Source organism: Corylus avellana, chromosome 5 (genome assembly GCF_965113065.1).
Source record: "Corylus avellana chromosome 5, dhCorAvel1.hap1.2, whole genome shotgun sequence".
Taxonomy (NCBI): Eukaryota; Viridiplantae; Streptophyta; class Magnoliopsida; order Fagales; family Betulaceae; genus Corylus; species Corylus avellana.
Genome location: NC_142494.1, coordinates 26,068,575 through 26,084,333, shown reverse-complemented (window position 1 = coordinate 26,084,333; position 15,759 = coordinate 26,068,575). Strand labels below are relative to the sequence as shown.

Genomic DNA, 15,759 nt, shown 5'->3' with positions numbered 1-15,759 from the left:
GATGGTAATTTGTGTTTGTATGTTAAGTTGGGTCGTTCGTGTTGAGAAATAAGTGTAAGACTATATATATATATGTCAACCATAATCCGACTCATATAATTAAAAATGTTAGATCTACAAATTTCTTAACCTTAGTCGACCCTAATTGCATATCTAAAAAGCATTTAATTTCTTCCATATCATTTTCATTAAAAATACTTTAAAATCTCATGTTCTATTTATATGAGAGAATCAACAAAGTGAATTGGAAAAAATTCTTACAACCGAGAATGGAAGAAAGCCTTGTTCTATTTAACCTTCGACACCTCAACAAATAATAACAGTAGAGGAGCAAGAATTCAATTCCTTGCAAGTTTGTAACACATCTTGATCGACAAAAAATAAATAAATAAATAAATAAAAGAAGAAGAAGAAAGACGTAAATAGAAAAACAAAAAATTCTAGGCCTATTATTGTTGAGATCTAATATATTTAAAATGCCAAAAAAGACAAATCTAAAACATGTTTGCTTCGAATTCGATAAACTTTAATTAACATATAGGCCGCTGATAATAAATTAAGGCTCCGTTTACTTCAACGTAAAATGGTTTCCTTCGTAAAATATTTTCAGGAAAGCTATTTTCCCTGAAAATATTTTTCGTTGAAAATATTTTACGGCATTTACCTTGCACACGAAAAATAATTTTTTTTTTAATAATTTTTTTTAATATATATATTTTTTCCAATAAGGTCCCCGCCGGGACTTATTCGAGACCTCGCAGGGATCTGCTCGGGACCCCACTGGAACTTAACCGGGACCTACCCAGGACTTGATCGGGACTCGCCCGGGACCTGCCCAGGACTTGACCGGGACCCGCCCGGGACTTGCCTGGGACCCCGCCCAGGACTTGACCGGGACCTGACTGGAACTTGCTCAGGACCTGCACAGGACTTGACTGGGACCCTTCTGGGACTTGACCGGAACCCGCCCGGGACTTGCCTGGGACCCTCCTGGGACCCCGCCAGGACTTGACCGAAACCCGCCCGGGACTTGCCTGGGACCCTCCCGGGAACCCGCCAGGACTTGACCGAAACCCGTTCGGGACTTGCTCGGGACCTCGCCGGGACTTGCACGGGACCTCGTCGGGTTCCGGTCAGGTCCCAGTCAAGTCTCGGGCAAGTCCCAGGTGGGTCCCAGTCAAGTCTCGGGCAGGTCCCGGGCGGGTCCCGGTCAAGTTCCGGGAGGGTCCCGGGCAAGTCCCGGGCAGGTCTCAGGCAGGTCTCGGTCAAGTCCCAGGAGAGTCCCGAGTGGGTCTCAGTTAGGTCCTGGGCGGGTTCTGCCTGGGTCCCAGGCAAGTTCGGGCGGGTCTCGGTCAAGTCCCGGGTGGGTCCCGGTCAAGTCCCAGCGAGGTTTTGGGTGAGTCTTGGCAATGTCTATCGATTTAAGAATGAGATGCTCATAGTCAGAAAATGGTTTACGGTTTTGAAAACCGTAAACTATTTTCTGAAAATTAAAGAAGAATTTTCGGTCAAAAAGAAAATATTTTCTGTTGACCACTATTTTACGTCGAAGTAAACACCGTAAAATACGAAAATTATTTTTTGAAAATGATTTTACATCGAAGTAAACGGAGCCTAAATGAAGGAAAACGAAACATAGATCTTTGCTTTCGGAAGTTTTGAAACTCCTGCAGTTTGGGAATCGGATCACCTTTGCTTTCGGGCTCTTGAATGCATGGAATGGTAGCTAGCTAGGTCGAAACAAACTTAAATATAAAAATTGCTTTTGAAATTTTCTATTCCTTTACTCGCTGGCTTTTAGCTGTGAGGAAAGTAATGAACCATCCCAACGAAAAAATAAACGCATTCCCACTTACACTATTAAAAATGCCGCGCATTGGCCCCGCGCGTGTTTCTCTGATGAAACATAATATATTTCTGCTTTAGAAGACTAAAACCACCTCCGTTATTCTTTTATCGTCAAAGCATTTTTATTGAGCTTTTTCAATTTGATTATTTTTAAATTTAAAAAACCTCATAAAAAAGTTAGGGAAAACTTCAGAAAACGCCCCTGAAGTTTCAGCCGATTTGAAAAACCCCTCCTGAATTTCCAAAGCTCTCACTTAGACCACTTGAACTTTGGTTTTCTCTCACTTTGAACCCCTTTAACATTAAACTACGTCGTTTTGGATGTTTTATACCCATTTTACCCTTCCCCAAAACTATGTCGTTTTGTGTCCTAAAATCACAACACATATCCAGCCCCAAACGACGTCGTTTTAAGCATAATTTTTTTTTTTAAAAAAAAAAATTAAAAAAGTAAAATATATATATATAAAAAAAAAATTAAAAAAAAAAAAAAAACCGGTGGTGGCTTCAGCCACCCCTTGGCCAAAATGGGGTGGCCGGACCACCCCATTTTTGGCCAAGGGGGTGGCTGTAGCCACCTCCTGGCCGATCTGGGGGTGGTCGAACCACCCCATGGCCAAGGGGGTGGTCCGGCCACCCCCTTGGCCAAAAAAAAAAAAAAAAAAAAAAAAGGGGATGGGGTGTTTTTGGGGGTGGTCCGGGCTGGGGTGGTTTCGGCCACCCCATACCGGCCGTATGGGGTGGCCGAAACCACCCCCAGCCCCTTGGGGGTGGTCCAGCCACCCCATATGCACCCCCCGTTTTTTTTTTTTTTTTTTTTTTTTTTTTCTTCCTTTTGGGGGTGGCCGGACCACCCCATTGGCCATGGGGTGGTCCGGCCACCCCAAGACCGGCCAGGGGGTGGCTGAAGCCACCCCAGTTTTTTTCTTTTTTTTAAATTTTTTTAAATTTTTAAATTTTTAAATTTTTTCTTTTTTTTTTTTTAAAAAAATAAAAATTAATGCTTAAAACGACGTCGTTTTAGGCTGGGTAATTTTAGGACACAAAACGACGTAGTTTTGGGGAAGAGTAAAATGGGTATAAAACATTCAAAACGACATAGTTTAATGTTAAAGGGGTCCAAAGTGAGAGAAAATGGAAGTTCAAGTGGCTTAAATGAGAGTTTTGGAAATTCAGGGGGGGTATTTCAAATCGGCTGGAACTTCAGGGGAGTTTTCTGAAGTTTCCTCAAAAAGTTATTTAACAAATTTTTTATTCTATTTTAAATTTAACTTTGATCAACAAAGCTCTCTAAATATCAAGTGCCATAAAATAAAAGTTATTTAATTTTTTAACCTTATATATTAATTTTTCCTCTCTCTCATCTACCAAGAATAAAAAAAAATTAAAAAAATAAGAAAATAATAATATTTAATTAAAATAAAGGAAGATATAATGAGTTTACTATTTGTTTCATTTTAAAAATAAATTTACAAATTTACAAAAATGAATTTTTCTAATGGAGATGCTGCAAACCGGTGCCACCTTTCCTCGTAGCTTATTTAAGTCCCTAGGTCTTCCCCCTTATTCGATCTACCCTCTCTCACACCATGGTTCTCTCCAAAACTGCATCAGAGTCGGATGTTTCCGTCCACTCAACCTTTGCCTCTCGATATGTTCGAACATCGCTTCCTAGGTGATTGATTAATCATATTTTAAACTGTTGTTCAATTCCTTTTTTTTTTTTGGTCAATTAGGTTTTAGATTCAGTGATTGTCAATGGCGACTTGATTCTGAACAACAGAATTGTATTCGGATCTCTCTTTCTAAAACCCTACTTTGGCGATCGACATATATATATGATTGTTTCAGGTTCAGAATGCCGGAGAACTCGATCCCCAAGGAGGCCGCGTACCAGATCATCAACGACGAGCTCATGTTGGACGGGAACCCGAGGCTGAACCTTGCTTCGTTCGTGACCACCTGGATGGAGCCGGAGTGTGATAAGCTCATGATGGCTTCCATCAACAAGAACTACGTCGACATGGACGAGTACCCTGTCACCACCGAGCTCCAGGCAAGTCTTTTTACATCGATCCTACACATAAGAACTTTGCCATTTCTCTATCTTAATTCTTTGGAGTTTCATAAGATCGAGATTATTAGTTACGTTTGACGTGAAACGAAAATCAACGGTTATGATTGACGCGCGAGATATAACTTGTTCTAAGTTGTTTTGATGAAGGTCAATCCTTTTGTAGCCGTTGGATTTCGATCATTCGGGGTATATAACAGTATATGCCTCGCTCTCCTAGACTCTTATCAAACTGAAACATCTAGAAGCCTAGATCCACTACATCATAGATCTCATTTTAATATGAGTGTTTAAAACAAAATTCGAAATAATTGAGCTAAAATAAATTTTTTTTAATGAATAGTTTCTTCCGTGACCTGGCTCTTAGATCGATGCTTTTGGATTTTCTTTCTTTTTGCTAATCTTTTATTTTGGGTTTCTATTTTTCACCGACATCCATATTTTTCTAGTAGTATTGATGTCGTCTTTTTTCTTTACTTGCATTTCAAGTAGAATAGAATAATAACTATATTTATAATTTTATTTGACCAATGGAAAATTAAAACGCGCGTGCATCATTTTAATTTGTGGAGCGTCACCTTATTTTGACTGTGGGTTTAGGATGGTCCCCCTTGTAATTCATGGAAATTTCAAAACTAGCTAGAATGGTCCAGTACTTGGATGGAAATCCAAATTTGAATACCTGACTTTGGCTAAGGCGTTGAAAAAAAAAAAAAAACTACAGAAAATTCTGTCTTAATTTAATTCTACTTTCTCTTTTTCTCATAAAATACTTAAATTAAATTTGAATTATTAAAAAAACTATAAAAGATCTCCTAGACTGTTTTTTTAGTATTTTTACCACAGCTAAGCCAGATCCGATCGGTAGCCTTCTAGAACATGTGCTTCTCAGTAATTTTATTTAGTAAATTTTTATATAATTTTTATTAGATGAGTAAAAATTAACTTTTAAATTAATATTTGATAAAAAAAATACTTATTTAAAGGCTGAATTTTACTTTTATATCATCCAATTATATTCAACACAACATACAGTTCCATCTTACTTTTTCGTACTAATGGTCATAGGCAGTGGTTGCAGTCAATAACTTGTGCCTTAATTGACCGGAGATGAAACTATTGACTTGTGCCTTAATTGACGGCTTCCAACTTCCAAGTATTGTATTTTTAGGCTTGTTATACTATTTATCATCCTATCACACTATTTACTTTTTTTTAAAAATTTTTTTTTTTTATATTTATATCGCATTATTCACTTTTTATATCACATTATTTACTTTTTATTATTATTTAAATAAAAAAATCACTATAAAATAAAATTTTTTACTTTCTAATACCACTTTTTTAATTTCTCATATCAATTATCATTATTATTATTTTATTTTTTTTATTCATGAACATTACTGTAAAGAATTAACAGTACTGTAGTGTTTAACAAACACTCTTAGTTTTGAAAGAGTAACCTCACATGCGCAACAATCCCAAATAATCATTGAATATAAATAGCTGGCCCGGAAACTGATTATTTTATTTTAATTTTTTGGGTCTGTTCTTACACGATTGTTTTGTCTCTGAGTCTTTTCTTTTTTAAACCTTCTTCATATTAAAAAAAAAAATGTAAAAAATAACTGTCTTCTTCTATATTTGTAGCTGTCTTTATAATGATTAGACGTAATTATCGCCGAGATTGCAGCACTGACCCTAAATAAAATTGCCGACCAGTTCCATTGAACCAAGTGAAGCCATGCACTAACACCAGAGTCGGGATAGACTATAGTGGTTAAGGGTGATGGGCTTTTCTGTTCAAACTTCAAAGCTGCATCATCGTGTACGACAGAGTCGGGATAGACTAATCGTCGGGCACTCGGGCCCACTCTCACTCATAAGAAATAGGATAAAAATAATTTCCTTGTTCATTTGCTGTACATTTTTATACAGCGAATTTGCACTTAAAAAGGATGAATAAATAGCAGATGGACCAAAAATTAAGGTGCAACAGCTTTCAACCCATAAAAGATCAAATACAAATATTATTTGCTGAAAGATTTATGAATAGTACTTAGTAATATTTTAGTGTAATAGATTATGATTGGCTGGCTGCCGGTTTCTTCTATTTATTTTTCTCTCCTTTTCAAGTGGTTCTTTTTCATTTTAAATGAAAAGAAGATAAATTATTTTATAGTCTAAATTATCTTTAATTAATTTAATAATATCTATTGGCACATAAGGAATATATTATCATATTATTTGAAGTTATATACACTCTTCTGTTAAAAAATATTTTTCTTACTGAAATTCAATTTGAAGCGCCTTTGACTCGAGCGACCATCATGAAATTCATAACGTATGGTTATAACAAGACAACTCGAATCATTCGACCACGAAAAATGTTGTCAAACCAAGACTATTTGCCCAACCCTCCTGTCTTTTTGAACCAAACCACCTTTATAAGTTAACCCCAGTCGCACTCAAGAGACACCGTCTAAGAAAACATTTTCTGACTGTGGAGGCCTCAACAAGGTCGTGTCACACTTTCATTATTTCATAGGAGTTGGTAGCCGGCTGCCAAGCAATTTTTTTCTCCTTTTTGATAAGGGGGAAAAAAAAAAAAAAAGGTTATAATGGATGACTTTTTTTTTTTTTTTTTTAATGTCCACCCAAAATGAATATAGAAAAGAGGATTTAAACTAGTGAGTTCTGTTTAATGAGGTGTGATCCCCAGATTAAGTATTTTTTATTATTGATTCAAATGAAAAGAGAATAAAAGATATGTTTGGAATACTTCAAAATACAAAGTAAGAAGCAATCGGTTGAACTAAAGTATGTACATAGAAATTGTCAAATCTATAAATTTTCAAATCATTCCAACTTTGAAAAGAAGAAAGAAAGGAAAAACTAATACCCAAAAGGATACTACCAAAGTTCCAATCACCGAACAGATGGAGAATTGAATGTGAATGTGAAAATTTGACAATTTGTACTCCGGCCTCCAAAGAAACCCAAACTAGTCGCCTCATCAAACCGATCAATCAATATATATATATATATATATAATGTCTGGTCAATACGGTTCCAAATTTGGAAAAAAGATTTTTGGACTACTTGTTTCGCTTTTATTTTTCTGTCCCGATTCATGAAGTGATTGATAATGCTCTTCGTTGCAAGGAATGAGAGGACAAAGAGATATAAAATGTTTGATTTTGGTGAGAGCCATACAGATTTGAGCATAGAGATTTCCATAAAGTCCATATTTCTACCAATTCAAGTAATAAAATTAAAGTGAGTCTCTACGAAATTTATCAGTTCAGTCACTTCATTTATTCAAATAGATGGACCCATATGAGTTCTCTCTCACGCATTTGTTAGATATCTTGATCTCAAATTTGATACTACACACAATAATGAATGGATATAAAGTTCCTACAAATTATATTAATTATACAAATTTCTTTAACCCTATGTACTTTGAGCGTGTGAGAAACACTTTTTTTTTTTTTTTTTTTTTTATGCTATTAAAAAAGCATTTAAGAAGCATATGCTATACATTAATAATTATAATAATAATAAAAAAAAAACATGTGCTTCCCTTGTACTAAAGAACACATTACACTTTAAAAAAAAAAAAAAAAAATTCCTATAAGTCAGTTTCTAGGAAATTTTTGTTCATAATGAATAATACTATTATGTGACTTACATATGAGGGGTGCATTTCTTTATTTATTTACTTTTTATGTGTTCCTTAAAGACTGGGTTGGATGTCCACAGTGAATAATACTATTGTGACTTACGAGGGTTGGGCGTCTTTCTTTATCTTCTTCTTCGTATGAAATTTATATATGTCCAATAGTGACTTATATAAGGGTTGCGTGTCTTTCTTTTTCTTCTTCTTCTTGGGGGCATGGCGGGCCCGTTTCTTTCGATACAACACCGGCAGTATCAGTATTGTTCCTGACTGGCATACGTGACAAGAAATAATAATCTTAGTTAAGAATATTTGTTCCATAAAGAAGCTTTTGAGAGACGGCTTATGGCTATTGGCTCCACAGAAAGATGTGCATCAAACAATATTGCAATGATAACAATATATTCTAATTGATCATTTGTTTATTTATAATATCTGCTTTTAGGCAAGTAAATGATGCTTAAAGCAAAGGCCAACCATCTTTTGATTTGTGTATGCATGCAGAACCGGTGTGTTAACATGATTGCGCATCTCTTTAATGCCCCACTGGAAGAATCCGAGCCTGCGGTTGGAGTGGGGACGGTGGGGTCGTCGGAGGCCATAATGTTGGCTGGGCTAGCATTCAAGAGGAAGTGGCAGAACAAGAGGAAAGCAGAGGGTAAACCCCATGACAAACCCAACATTGTCACCGGAGCCAATGTTCAGGTATGATCATTTTTTAACGGTTCAGCTTTTGATCTTACCCACTTGAGATTAATTAGCTGAATTTGCATAAAAGCATGCCTACAATGATTGACCTGACTATGGTCTTAATTAGTGTTTAATCAAATTAAATAATTCTTTAATTAGTCGGTTTGATGTGTAAAGCTTATTGAATTCGGGGTTTATGTAATAATATACTAAATGTGGCCCAGTCAACAAATAAGGACAAGTATGATTTTCTAGTAAATTAACATTTGCATATTTAATATAATTAATAGGAAATCCTCAGGTGTAACATTCCTGGTAAAGCACAATTAGTGAATTACAGTGACCAAGATGTGCTTGTTTATTTATTTATTTTTGGCGCGTATTACCCAATTAATTAACAACTCCCTTGTAGCTAGTCACATGCTTTATGATTCTTATCCCGACTTCTTAGCTTAGAATAGTGTCTCAATTATTGATGTAGAGTTGTAGGGATTTGAGGTTAAAATTTTATGACTACACTATTCTTTTAAATGCACTAATCGAGGAAAGAGAGAGAATTTGAAATGAAAATGATTATTTTCCTTCAAGCATTGGGTCCAATTGCTGAAATGTGACTCTGTGGTTACAATTATGGGTATCAATCAACCGTATTTCCTCTCATGCTGGTCTTTTGCTCTTATCATCTTTGACATACAACTGAAACTCCCAACATTTTTAAGATTGGAATACTACATAAGTTTCAAAAAGTGCAAACTTTCGTGCTCACCATCTTGCTAAGTGGATTGCTATCAACCTTGTGCTTGTAATATGATTGGGAAAAAAGAAAAAGAAAAAGCAGTGCGTCCAATTAATAACAAAAAAAAAAAAAAGAGATAGTTTATTAAGTTTTATACTAAAAAATTGGGTATCAAATTAATAATTGTTTTATTTGAGGCAGTTAAGCATTATGGATTTGTTTGTTTGGAACAGTTTGTTAATGCTTTTATTTTTTACTTTTTATTTTTGTTAAAAAGTAAAAAATTAAAAAAAAAATAATAATAATTTAAAAAGTTTTGTGAGTCAAAGGATTTTTTTTTTTTTTTTAGTGGATGGAAGAAACAATAATCTATTCGTTTGGGTAGGGAGGGGATGCGGCAGTGAGAGAGGGATGGAGGGGAGGCAAAACCTTGACCCACCAAAATTAATCTGTCCAAAAGTGATCTTCCTTTCTCTTAAACCATTTGAATCAAGACAAAATTATTTATTAACACTCTCCTTCCTAACTCTTTCATTTCCTCCTACCAAATAACATTTTATTGTTGAAATGTATGTAAGGCAAGAGCAAATGAAATCAAAATTACTATATATTTCAGAAATCAAATACCTCTCCATGAATGATTCTATGTCATTTTTTTTTCTTCTAATTGGTAATGGGAAAGGGTTTCAAAGGGGGGTTGATTCTATGCCATTAGTTAGGAGAAAACAGAGCACAAATATTGAAGACCATAATCGTGGTACACTTGTTCATATTACTTCGAATACTTCACAATTTCAGTTCGTATATATCTTCTAAGTTGTGTCGTACTGTATGAAGGTATGTTGGGAGAAGTTTGCAAGATACTTCGAGGTAGAGTTGAAGGAGGTGAAGCTGAGGGAAGACTACTTTGTGATGGACCCGGAGAAGGCAGTAGAGATGGTAGACGAAAACACTATTTGTGTCGCTGCCATCCTTGGTTCCACTCTCAACGGTGAGTTTGAAGATGTGAAGCTCCTAAACGATCTCTTGGCTGAGAAGAACAGCAAAACTGGGTATTTCCTCTGTTCCTCCCTCTCTTTCAAGTTTTGTCTGTCTGCAAAATTTTCAAGTTATCAATTAGTGTATAAATTGTATTTTGTTGGGTAGATGGGATACTCCGATCCATGTGGATGCGGCGAGCGGTGGATTCATTGCACCGTTTCTCTACCCGGAGCTTGAGTGGGATTTCCGCTTGAAACTGGTGAAGAGCATCAATGTCAGTGGCCACAAGTATGGACTTGTCTATGCCGGGATTGGGTGGGTCATTTGGAGGAGCAAAGAGGATTTGCCTGAAGAACTCATCTTTCATATCAATTATCTTGGAGCTGACCAACCCACCTTCACCCTCAACTTTTCCAAAGGCAATTAAAGCTTCTAATTACTCTATATCATTTTTTTTAGCCTTCCATATCAATTGTATTTGTCATTGCATGTGTTCCATGGCCAGCTTCTTATAAATTGTAGTATGCTTTCTCTTATGCAGGCTCTAGTCAAGTTATTGCTCAGTACTATCAACTAATTCGCCTGGGTTTTGAGGTTAGTCAAGAGATGTTCTTTAATAAAACGATTAATTTGTTAGTGTACATGTTCATATCATAATTATATATAGTTTTTGTTATCCAGGGATACAGGAATATCATGGAGAATTGTCGAGAAAACATGCAGGTACTCAAAGAAGGATTGGAGAATACAGGGCGCTTTAACATAGTCTCAAAAGACAATGGTGTGCCATTGGTGGCATTCTCTCTAAAAGACAGCAAACGCCATGATGAGTTTGAGGTGTCCGACTATTTGCGGCGCTTTGGGTGGATAGTGCCTGCTTACACCATGCCACCGGACGCCCAACATGTGACGGTGCTCCGTGTTGTCATAAGGGAAGACTTTTCGCGCACTCTTGCTGAGCGCCTGGTGGTTGACATCCGGAAAGTGCTGCATGAACTTGATGGCCTTCCTGCCAAGATCACCCCGAAGACAGCAGTTGATGGTGGAGAGGCTGGCAAAAGTGTCACTGTGGTGTCAAAGAAGAGTGATATAGAGACGCAGAGGGAGATCACTACGGTTTGGAGGAAGTTTGTATTGGAGAGGAAGAAGATGAACGGTGTTTGTTAGAGCTTGAAGTTGAATTGACGACGACGTATTGGAGTTGGTGATCATCCTCTTTCTTTTTCATTAAGTGGACGAAGTTATTAAGCATACTTTCGTTTGAGCTTGGTAATGCTTACTCAGCTGACTCTATTATTGTTTGTCTATGTAAAATGAACTGGAGAGAAGGTACTGCTGGTTTGGTTCAGCCGTCTCTTTTTTTTTGTTTTTGGTTTTCTTTACAGAGCAATTATTTTCAGCCGTCTACAACTTTTGTGTGGGAAGCTCAAATGTGGCTGAATGGGAGTGGGAGGATCTCATATTGGCCACGGGTCCATATGAAAGTTTTGTGAGAGAAGCTCAAAATAAACAACAAATGGTTCAACAAGTGACTTGGGCCACAGCCACGGGCCCTTGATCAAGGTTCATCATGCCTGGATTGCTTGTAGCTCGTGTCAACTTAAGTGAGTGGGAATGATGGAGATAAATAATAGGGTTAAATACTAATGTGGTTTGCATTAAAATCAAATAGTCATTTAAGTTTTCAAAAATATTATAAATGGTATTTGTTGTAAGTCAATAAATCCACTTAGTACCTTTGTCGAGATTCGGTTAAGTTTTTTAACGGAATGTCACGTCACTCTTATACGTGGACGCCACATGATGTGGTACCTGAATTTTTGGGTGCCACATCATATTTTATTTAAAATAAAAAAATAAAACAAAAACCAAAATAAAAAAATAAAAAAAAAATAAAAAAAAACTCGGGGGTGGAACCATCCCCTTGGGCCAAATCTTCAAAAAAAAAAATTTAATATGATTATTTTGATAGTACTTTAAATTATTATTTGTTTTAAAACTTAAAATAGATTAAAAAATAATAATTATTTAATGAATATTCTATCGCTTATTAAATCTATATAAATGATTAAGCTTATCGCACCAAAAACAAACGCGACATAATTCAAATGTATAACTTTGGAATATAAAAACAATTTTCCCGGAAATCATTTAGAAAACAAAATCGAGACGCAAAACATAAGCGGTTAGTGGGGAAAACAAAGAAGGGGCATTATTCTGCCCAGTCAGCAGACTGGACCCTACGGAATAATCGGGCCAATGGTTGCGTTTTCTCTTAAAACTCTGGCTCTGCAACGGTGCTTGGGGAAGGGGTAAACTACCAGGACGCGTGAGGAGCGGGAGAAAAGAAGAAGCGTGTCACCACCATATACAGACCCCATTGACCGATCGTTGAAGCCCTTGGCAAAATGGGTTTGATCAAGAGCACCTTCTCGTTCCTAGTGGGCACAGTGGTCGGAGTCTACGTGGCCCAAAACTACGCTGTCCCCAACATCAAGAAGCTCGCCGACTCTGGGCTTTTGATAGCGAAGCACATCGAAGAGACCTATCGGAAGCCAAAGAAGAGCGACAAGGACGATTAGTCCCCTGTTTACGATGTCGTTTAGGAACCAGGTTTTCTTTTCGTTAATTTTCTTTTGGAGAGAACTTGTTGGGGGGTTTGCGGCGGAAGTGACGGTCGCTGTAGGTTGGGATGTTTCGGATTTCGATTCTAAACAGTTTATGGAAATTTAAGCAACTTTTTTGTTGCCTTTTGGTTCCAATTTGATTCAATTTGTGCTGTCTGAATCCATTTGGTTTGTGAAATATTGTATCGTAAGGAAAGAGACTTGGAATTTTACAATAGCCCAATCAACCTCCCAGTCACCGTCTCATTTCATTTCTTCCCCCTTTTGAATATCAACTACAAAATGGTTTGTTTGTAAGTCAGTTGTTCTTCTATGAAATCCTTGAACGTATAACGTGTTTGTGTATTCAATGGAGTTTCTTCTTGGTCAATATGAAATCCTTTAATCCAATCGCACTCCAGGCACTCCCACTTCTCAAGTGGAGGGTAATGGCGGTGAATTGTTCATTCAATGACCTATAAAAGGGTCATTTTTTCCATGTCTCTTTACATCATTTGCTTATGTGGTTTTCATATTAGCTTTGCAATTGATACATCTATAGCTGGTGCCTGGTGGTATAAACTATAAAGTATTTAGTCTGCATAAATTTTGGCACTGAAAATAAAAGGAAGATCACAAAATCTATACAAAGTAGATTTCACTTAATAGAACAAAATTTTATTTCATAATGAGAGTGGTTGCAAGTAATTACATGATCATCATCTATGAAGCAAAACAATTTCTTCTCCCCTTTTACAAGCTTTGCACTGACATTAAAATCATAGGCTGCTCTGTTTATCAACTCCAGGCTTGTCAACTCTACTTAATGGTTAGGCACAAGTCACCTGACCTGGAAGAAGCTATCTTGCCCTCTGATGGAAAGGGCAAGGGTTTCTTCTGCATGTATAATGTGCGCCACTCGTCAATGCATATCATTTGACAAGGATCTAAACTGGGGAGTGCTTTCTTTTCTAGAAGTTTCAGAATCTTTTCAGTTTTACCAAGAATGCAAACGGCATACCTCACACTCTCCTCCCTCTCTTCGATGGCGCTGCTCAAACATTTCATGGATACAACACGGTGTATGTTAGTGAGGCAAGCACCCAGTATATCAGAAATCATGACAGCTATTGCTTCTGATAATTTCTCACTCATCTGATCATATCTGCTTTCACTATTTAGCAACATAGTTTGAGCTATTCTATACATGGAATTCGCAGCCAATACCTTGATGGGCCACTTCGAAGGGCTTCGCTCTAGACATTGAGTATTTTGTTCCTTGTGGAATTCCACAAGCCTGTTCTTTGCGTTGTCGGCAAGTTTTTGAAGTGTTTCCTTTAAGCTTTTTCCTTGAAGAGACAGTTTGTGGAGATCCACATCCAACCACTTGTGATAAAGTTCAACTCCTAGCCAGACAACATCTGCTGCCTTTCTGATGTTGGTCAAATCTCCTTTGTTTTGCAGATTATTTTCTATGAGTCTTACATACATCAGACCTTCATTCACACTACATATTAAGCCTCTAATGAATCTAGGGCTGATGTTCGGAAGTGCTACTGCAATACTTGCCAGTGTCACCACAGGAAGAGCCCAACAATTTGGTGGTTCTTCAGAATCTAGAGAAGGAACTTGGTTATTGTCAAACTCGCCAACTCCCTTGAAACCTCGTGTTGATGTCTCCAACAGTTCTATGAGGTATTTTGGCCGCTTCTTGTCACCCTCCCGAATCCAATGATCAGTAGGGTTATGGCTGCATTTCATCATCATCCCAACCAATTCATCCTCGCCTTCAAGACGCAAAACAAAACGACTAAGATCCAGCTTCGAGCAAGGCTCTGATTCGGAAGCTGATGCAGTGTTTGAAACACCGTTCATGAATTTGAATTTCTTCTTTAACTCTGTGCAGTAGTTGCGGCATAACAAGATCGGGTAAACAGAGAAAATGGAAATGAGGCAAATCAATTTGCTCATTATCACAATCCCACTCTGCACTCTGATACACAAGTTTAAGAATTGTTTTTTTGCATCATGGGCAAGCTTCCTGTAGTGCCGATTTCGGATTCCTAAAGTTAATGGGCACTCTTTCATCTCTACTAGGCTCTGTACCCAGTAGTGCTCTACCTTCAATTCTTTTCTGGAGCTTTGATTCTCTCGTTTTTGGCCACCGTAATTGATGGCGAAGAACCATCTACATGCTGGAGCTATAGTACCAACTCCTACTGCAAGAGTCTGTATAACAAGAACTAGAGTGGTGGACCATTTATACTCAGACTCTCCGTTGCAAAATTTAAATGACCTGGGCATAAAGAATGATCTAAGCATGGCTTCTGCTAAAGTTGCAGCACTCATAAGGCAGAATGCTCCAGAGGCGGTGCACGTCACTGAACGGGCCATCACAAACTGGGGGCTACTTGAATGAGACATCACCCAATATTTCATAACGTCCTCTTTAAGTTTGTCAACAACCGGTTTACCAGTTTCGTTTGAGCCTTCTTTCAGAGCTAATTCGTACTTCTTATTGTACTTATGTTCCAAAAACTGCTTAGTAGTTGGAACGGTTAGAGAAGAAAAACTTATGATAAGAAGCAAAAGAAGCATGATAAACATGATAAAAGCATGTTCTTTCCAGAAAACATAGATTACCCCAGTAGTTAATTGGATGCAGATATTGACAATTACTGTAATAACAAGTATTCCCAAGGCCATAATGTTCATAAACATTTCTTTGTTCTCCATGGTTCCAAGAGAAGGCATAGAATTACCCATTACTGTGCAGATGAAAACCGTGCTGCTGAGTTTTGCAAGCTGATCTTGGGGGCGAGGCATCGAGGTATTTAGATCCACTGACAGCTTTATTGCTACGGCTAACAAGGTCAGGGAAGTGGCGTTGCCTGAGGAGAATTTGCACGGGAACCAGAACTTCCGATTGCGGATTCCTAGGATGGCATCCGCAGCCATTGCAACAAGGCAGACCAGTGATGCTGCTGCAACGTAGATGCCAATCCATGGCATTGGCTGGCTGAACTTTGTGTCATCCAGGTTCCCATCAATGTTGCAGCCGAGCTTACCCATCTTCTTCCCTTACTTTTTACCTCTTTTTTAATGTGATCCTTTTCCTAAAAGTGAGAGGGTTTTGGCTCTG

At 37.4% G+C, this 15,759-nt stretch overlaps 3 protein-coding genes across 3 annotated transcripts; 2 read left to right on the top strand and 1 right to left on the bottom strand.

Annotated features, from left to right (window-relative positions):
* Positions 1-3,353: 3,353 nt before the first annotated feature.
* On the top strand, positions 3,354-11,359 carry LOC132182523 (glutamate decarboxylase 1). Its single transcript, XM_059595792.2, has 7 exons — positions 3,354-3,523; positions 3,700-3,904; positions 8,109-8,309; positions 9,868-10,082; positions 10,177-10,430; positions 10,553-10,605; positions 10,693-11,359. The coding sequence occupies exons 1-7, from the start codon at positions 3,438-3,440 to the stop codon at positions 11,176-11,178; spliced, it is 1,500 nt and encodes a 499-aa protein (XP_059451775.2). The 5' UTR covers positions 3,354-3,437; the 3' UTR covers positions 11,179-11,359.
* A 932-nt stretch (positions 11,360-12,291) lies between these two features.
* On the top strand, positions 12,292-12,783 carry LOC148585985 (uncharacterized). Its single transcript, XM_088516918.1, has one exon. The coding sequence runs from the start codon at positions 12,420-12,422 to the stop codon at positions 12,591-12,593; it is 174 nt and encodes a 57-aa protein (XP_088373044.1). The 5' UTR covers positions 12,292-12,419; the 3' UTR covers positions 12,594-12,783.
* A 499-nt stretch (positions 12,784-13,282) lies between these two features.
* LOC132180450 (uncharacterized) lies at positions 13,283-15,747 on the bottom strand. Its single transcript, XM_059593276.2, has one exon. The coding sequence runs from the start codon at positions 15,687-15,689 to the stop codon at positions 13,437-13,439; it is 2,253 nt and encodes a 750-aa protein (XP_059449259.2). The 5' UTR covers positions 15,690-15,747; the 3' UTR covers positions 13,283-13,436.
* Between the last annotated feature and the right edge of the window lie 12 nt (positions 15,748-15,759).

Bases quoted from the DNA above. Each gene is read 5' to 3' on its own strand.
- LOC132182523 (XM_059595792.2), top strand. From the start codon at position 3,438: ATGGTTCTCTCCAAAACTGCATCAGAGTCGGATGTTTCCGTCCACTCA. The intron at 10,083-10,176 runs GTATTTCCTCTG...TTTGTTGGGTAG, and splicing joins GAGAAGAACAGCAAAACTGG to ATGGGATACTCCGATCCATG. The intron at 10,431-10,552 runs GCAATTAAAGCT...TCTCTTATGCAG, and splicing joins CACCCTCAACTTTTCCAAAG to GCTCTAGTCAAGTTATTGCT.
- LOC148585985 (XM_088516918.1), top strand. From the start codon at position 12,420: ATGGGTTTGATCAAGAGCACCTTCTCGTTCCTAGTGGGCACAGTGGTC.
- LOC132180450 (XM_059593276.2), bottom strand. From the start codon at position 15,689: ATGGGTAAGCTCGGCTGCAACATTGATGGGAACCTGGATGACACAAAG.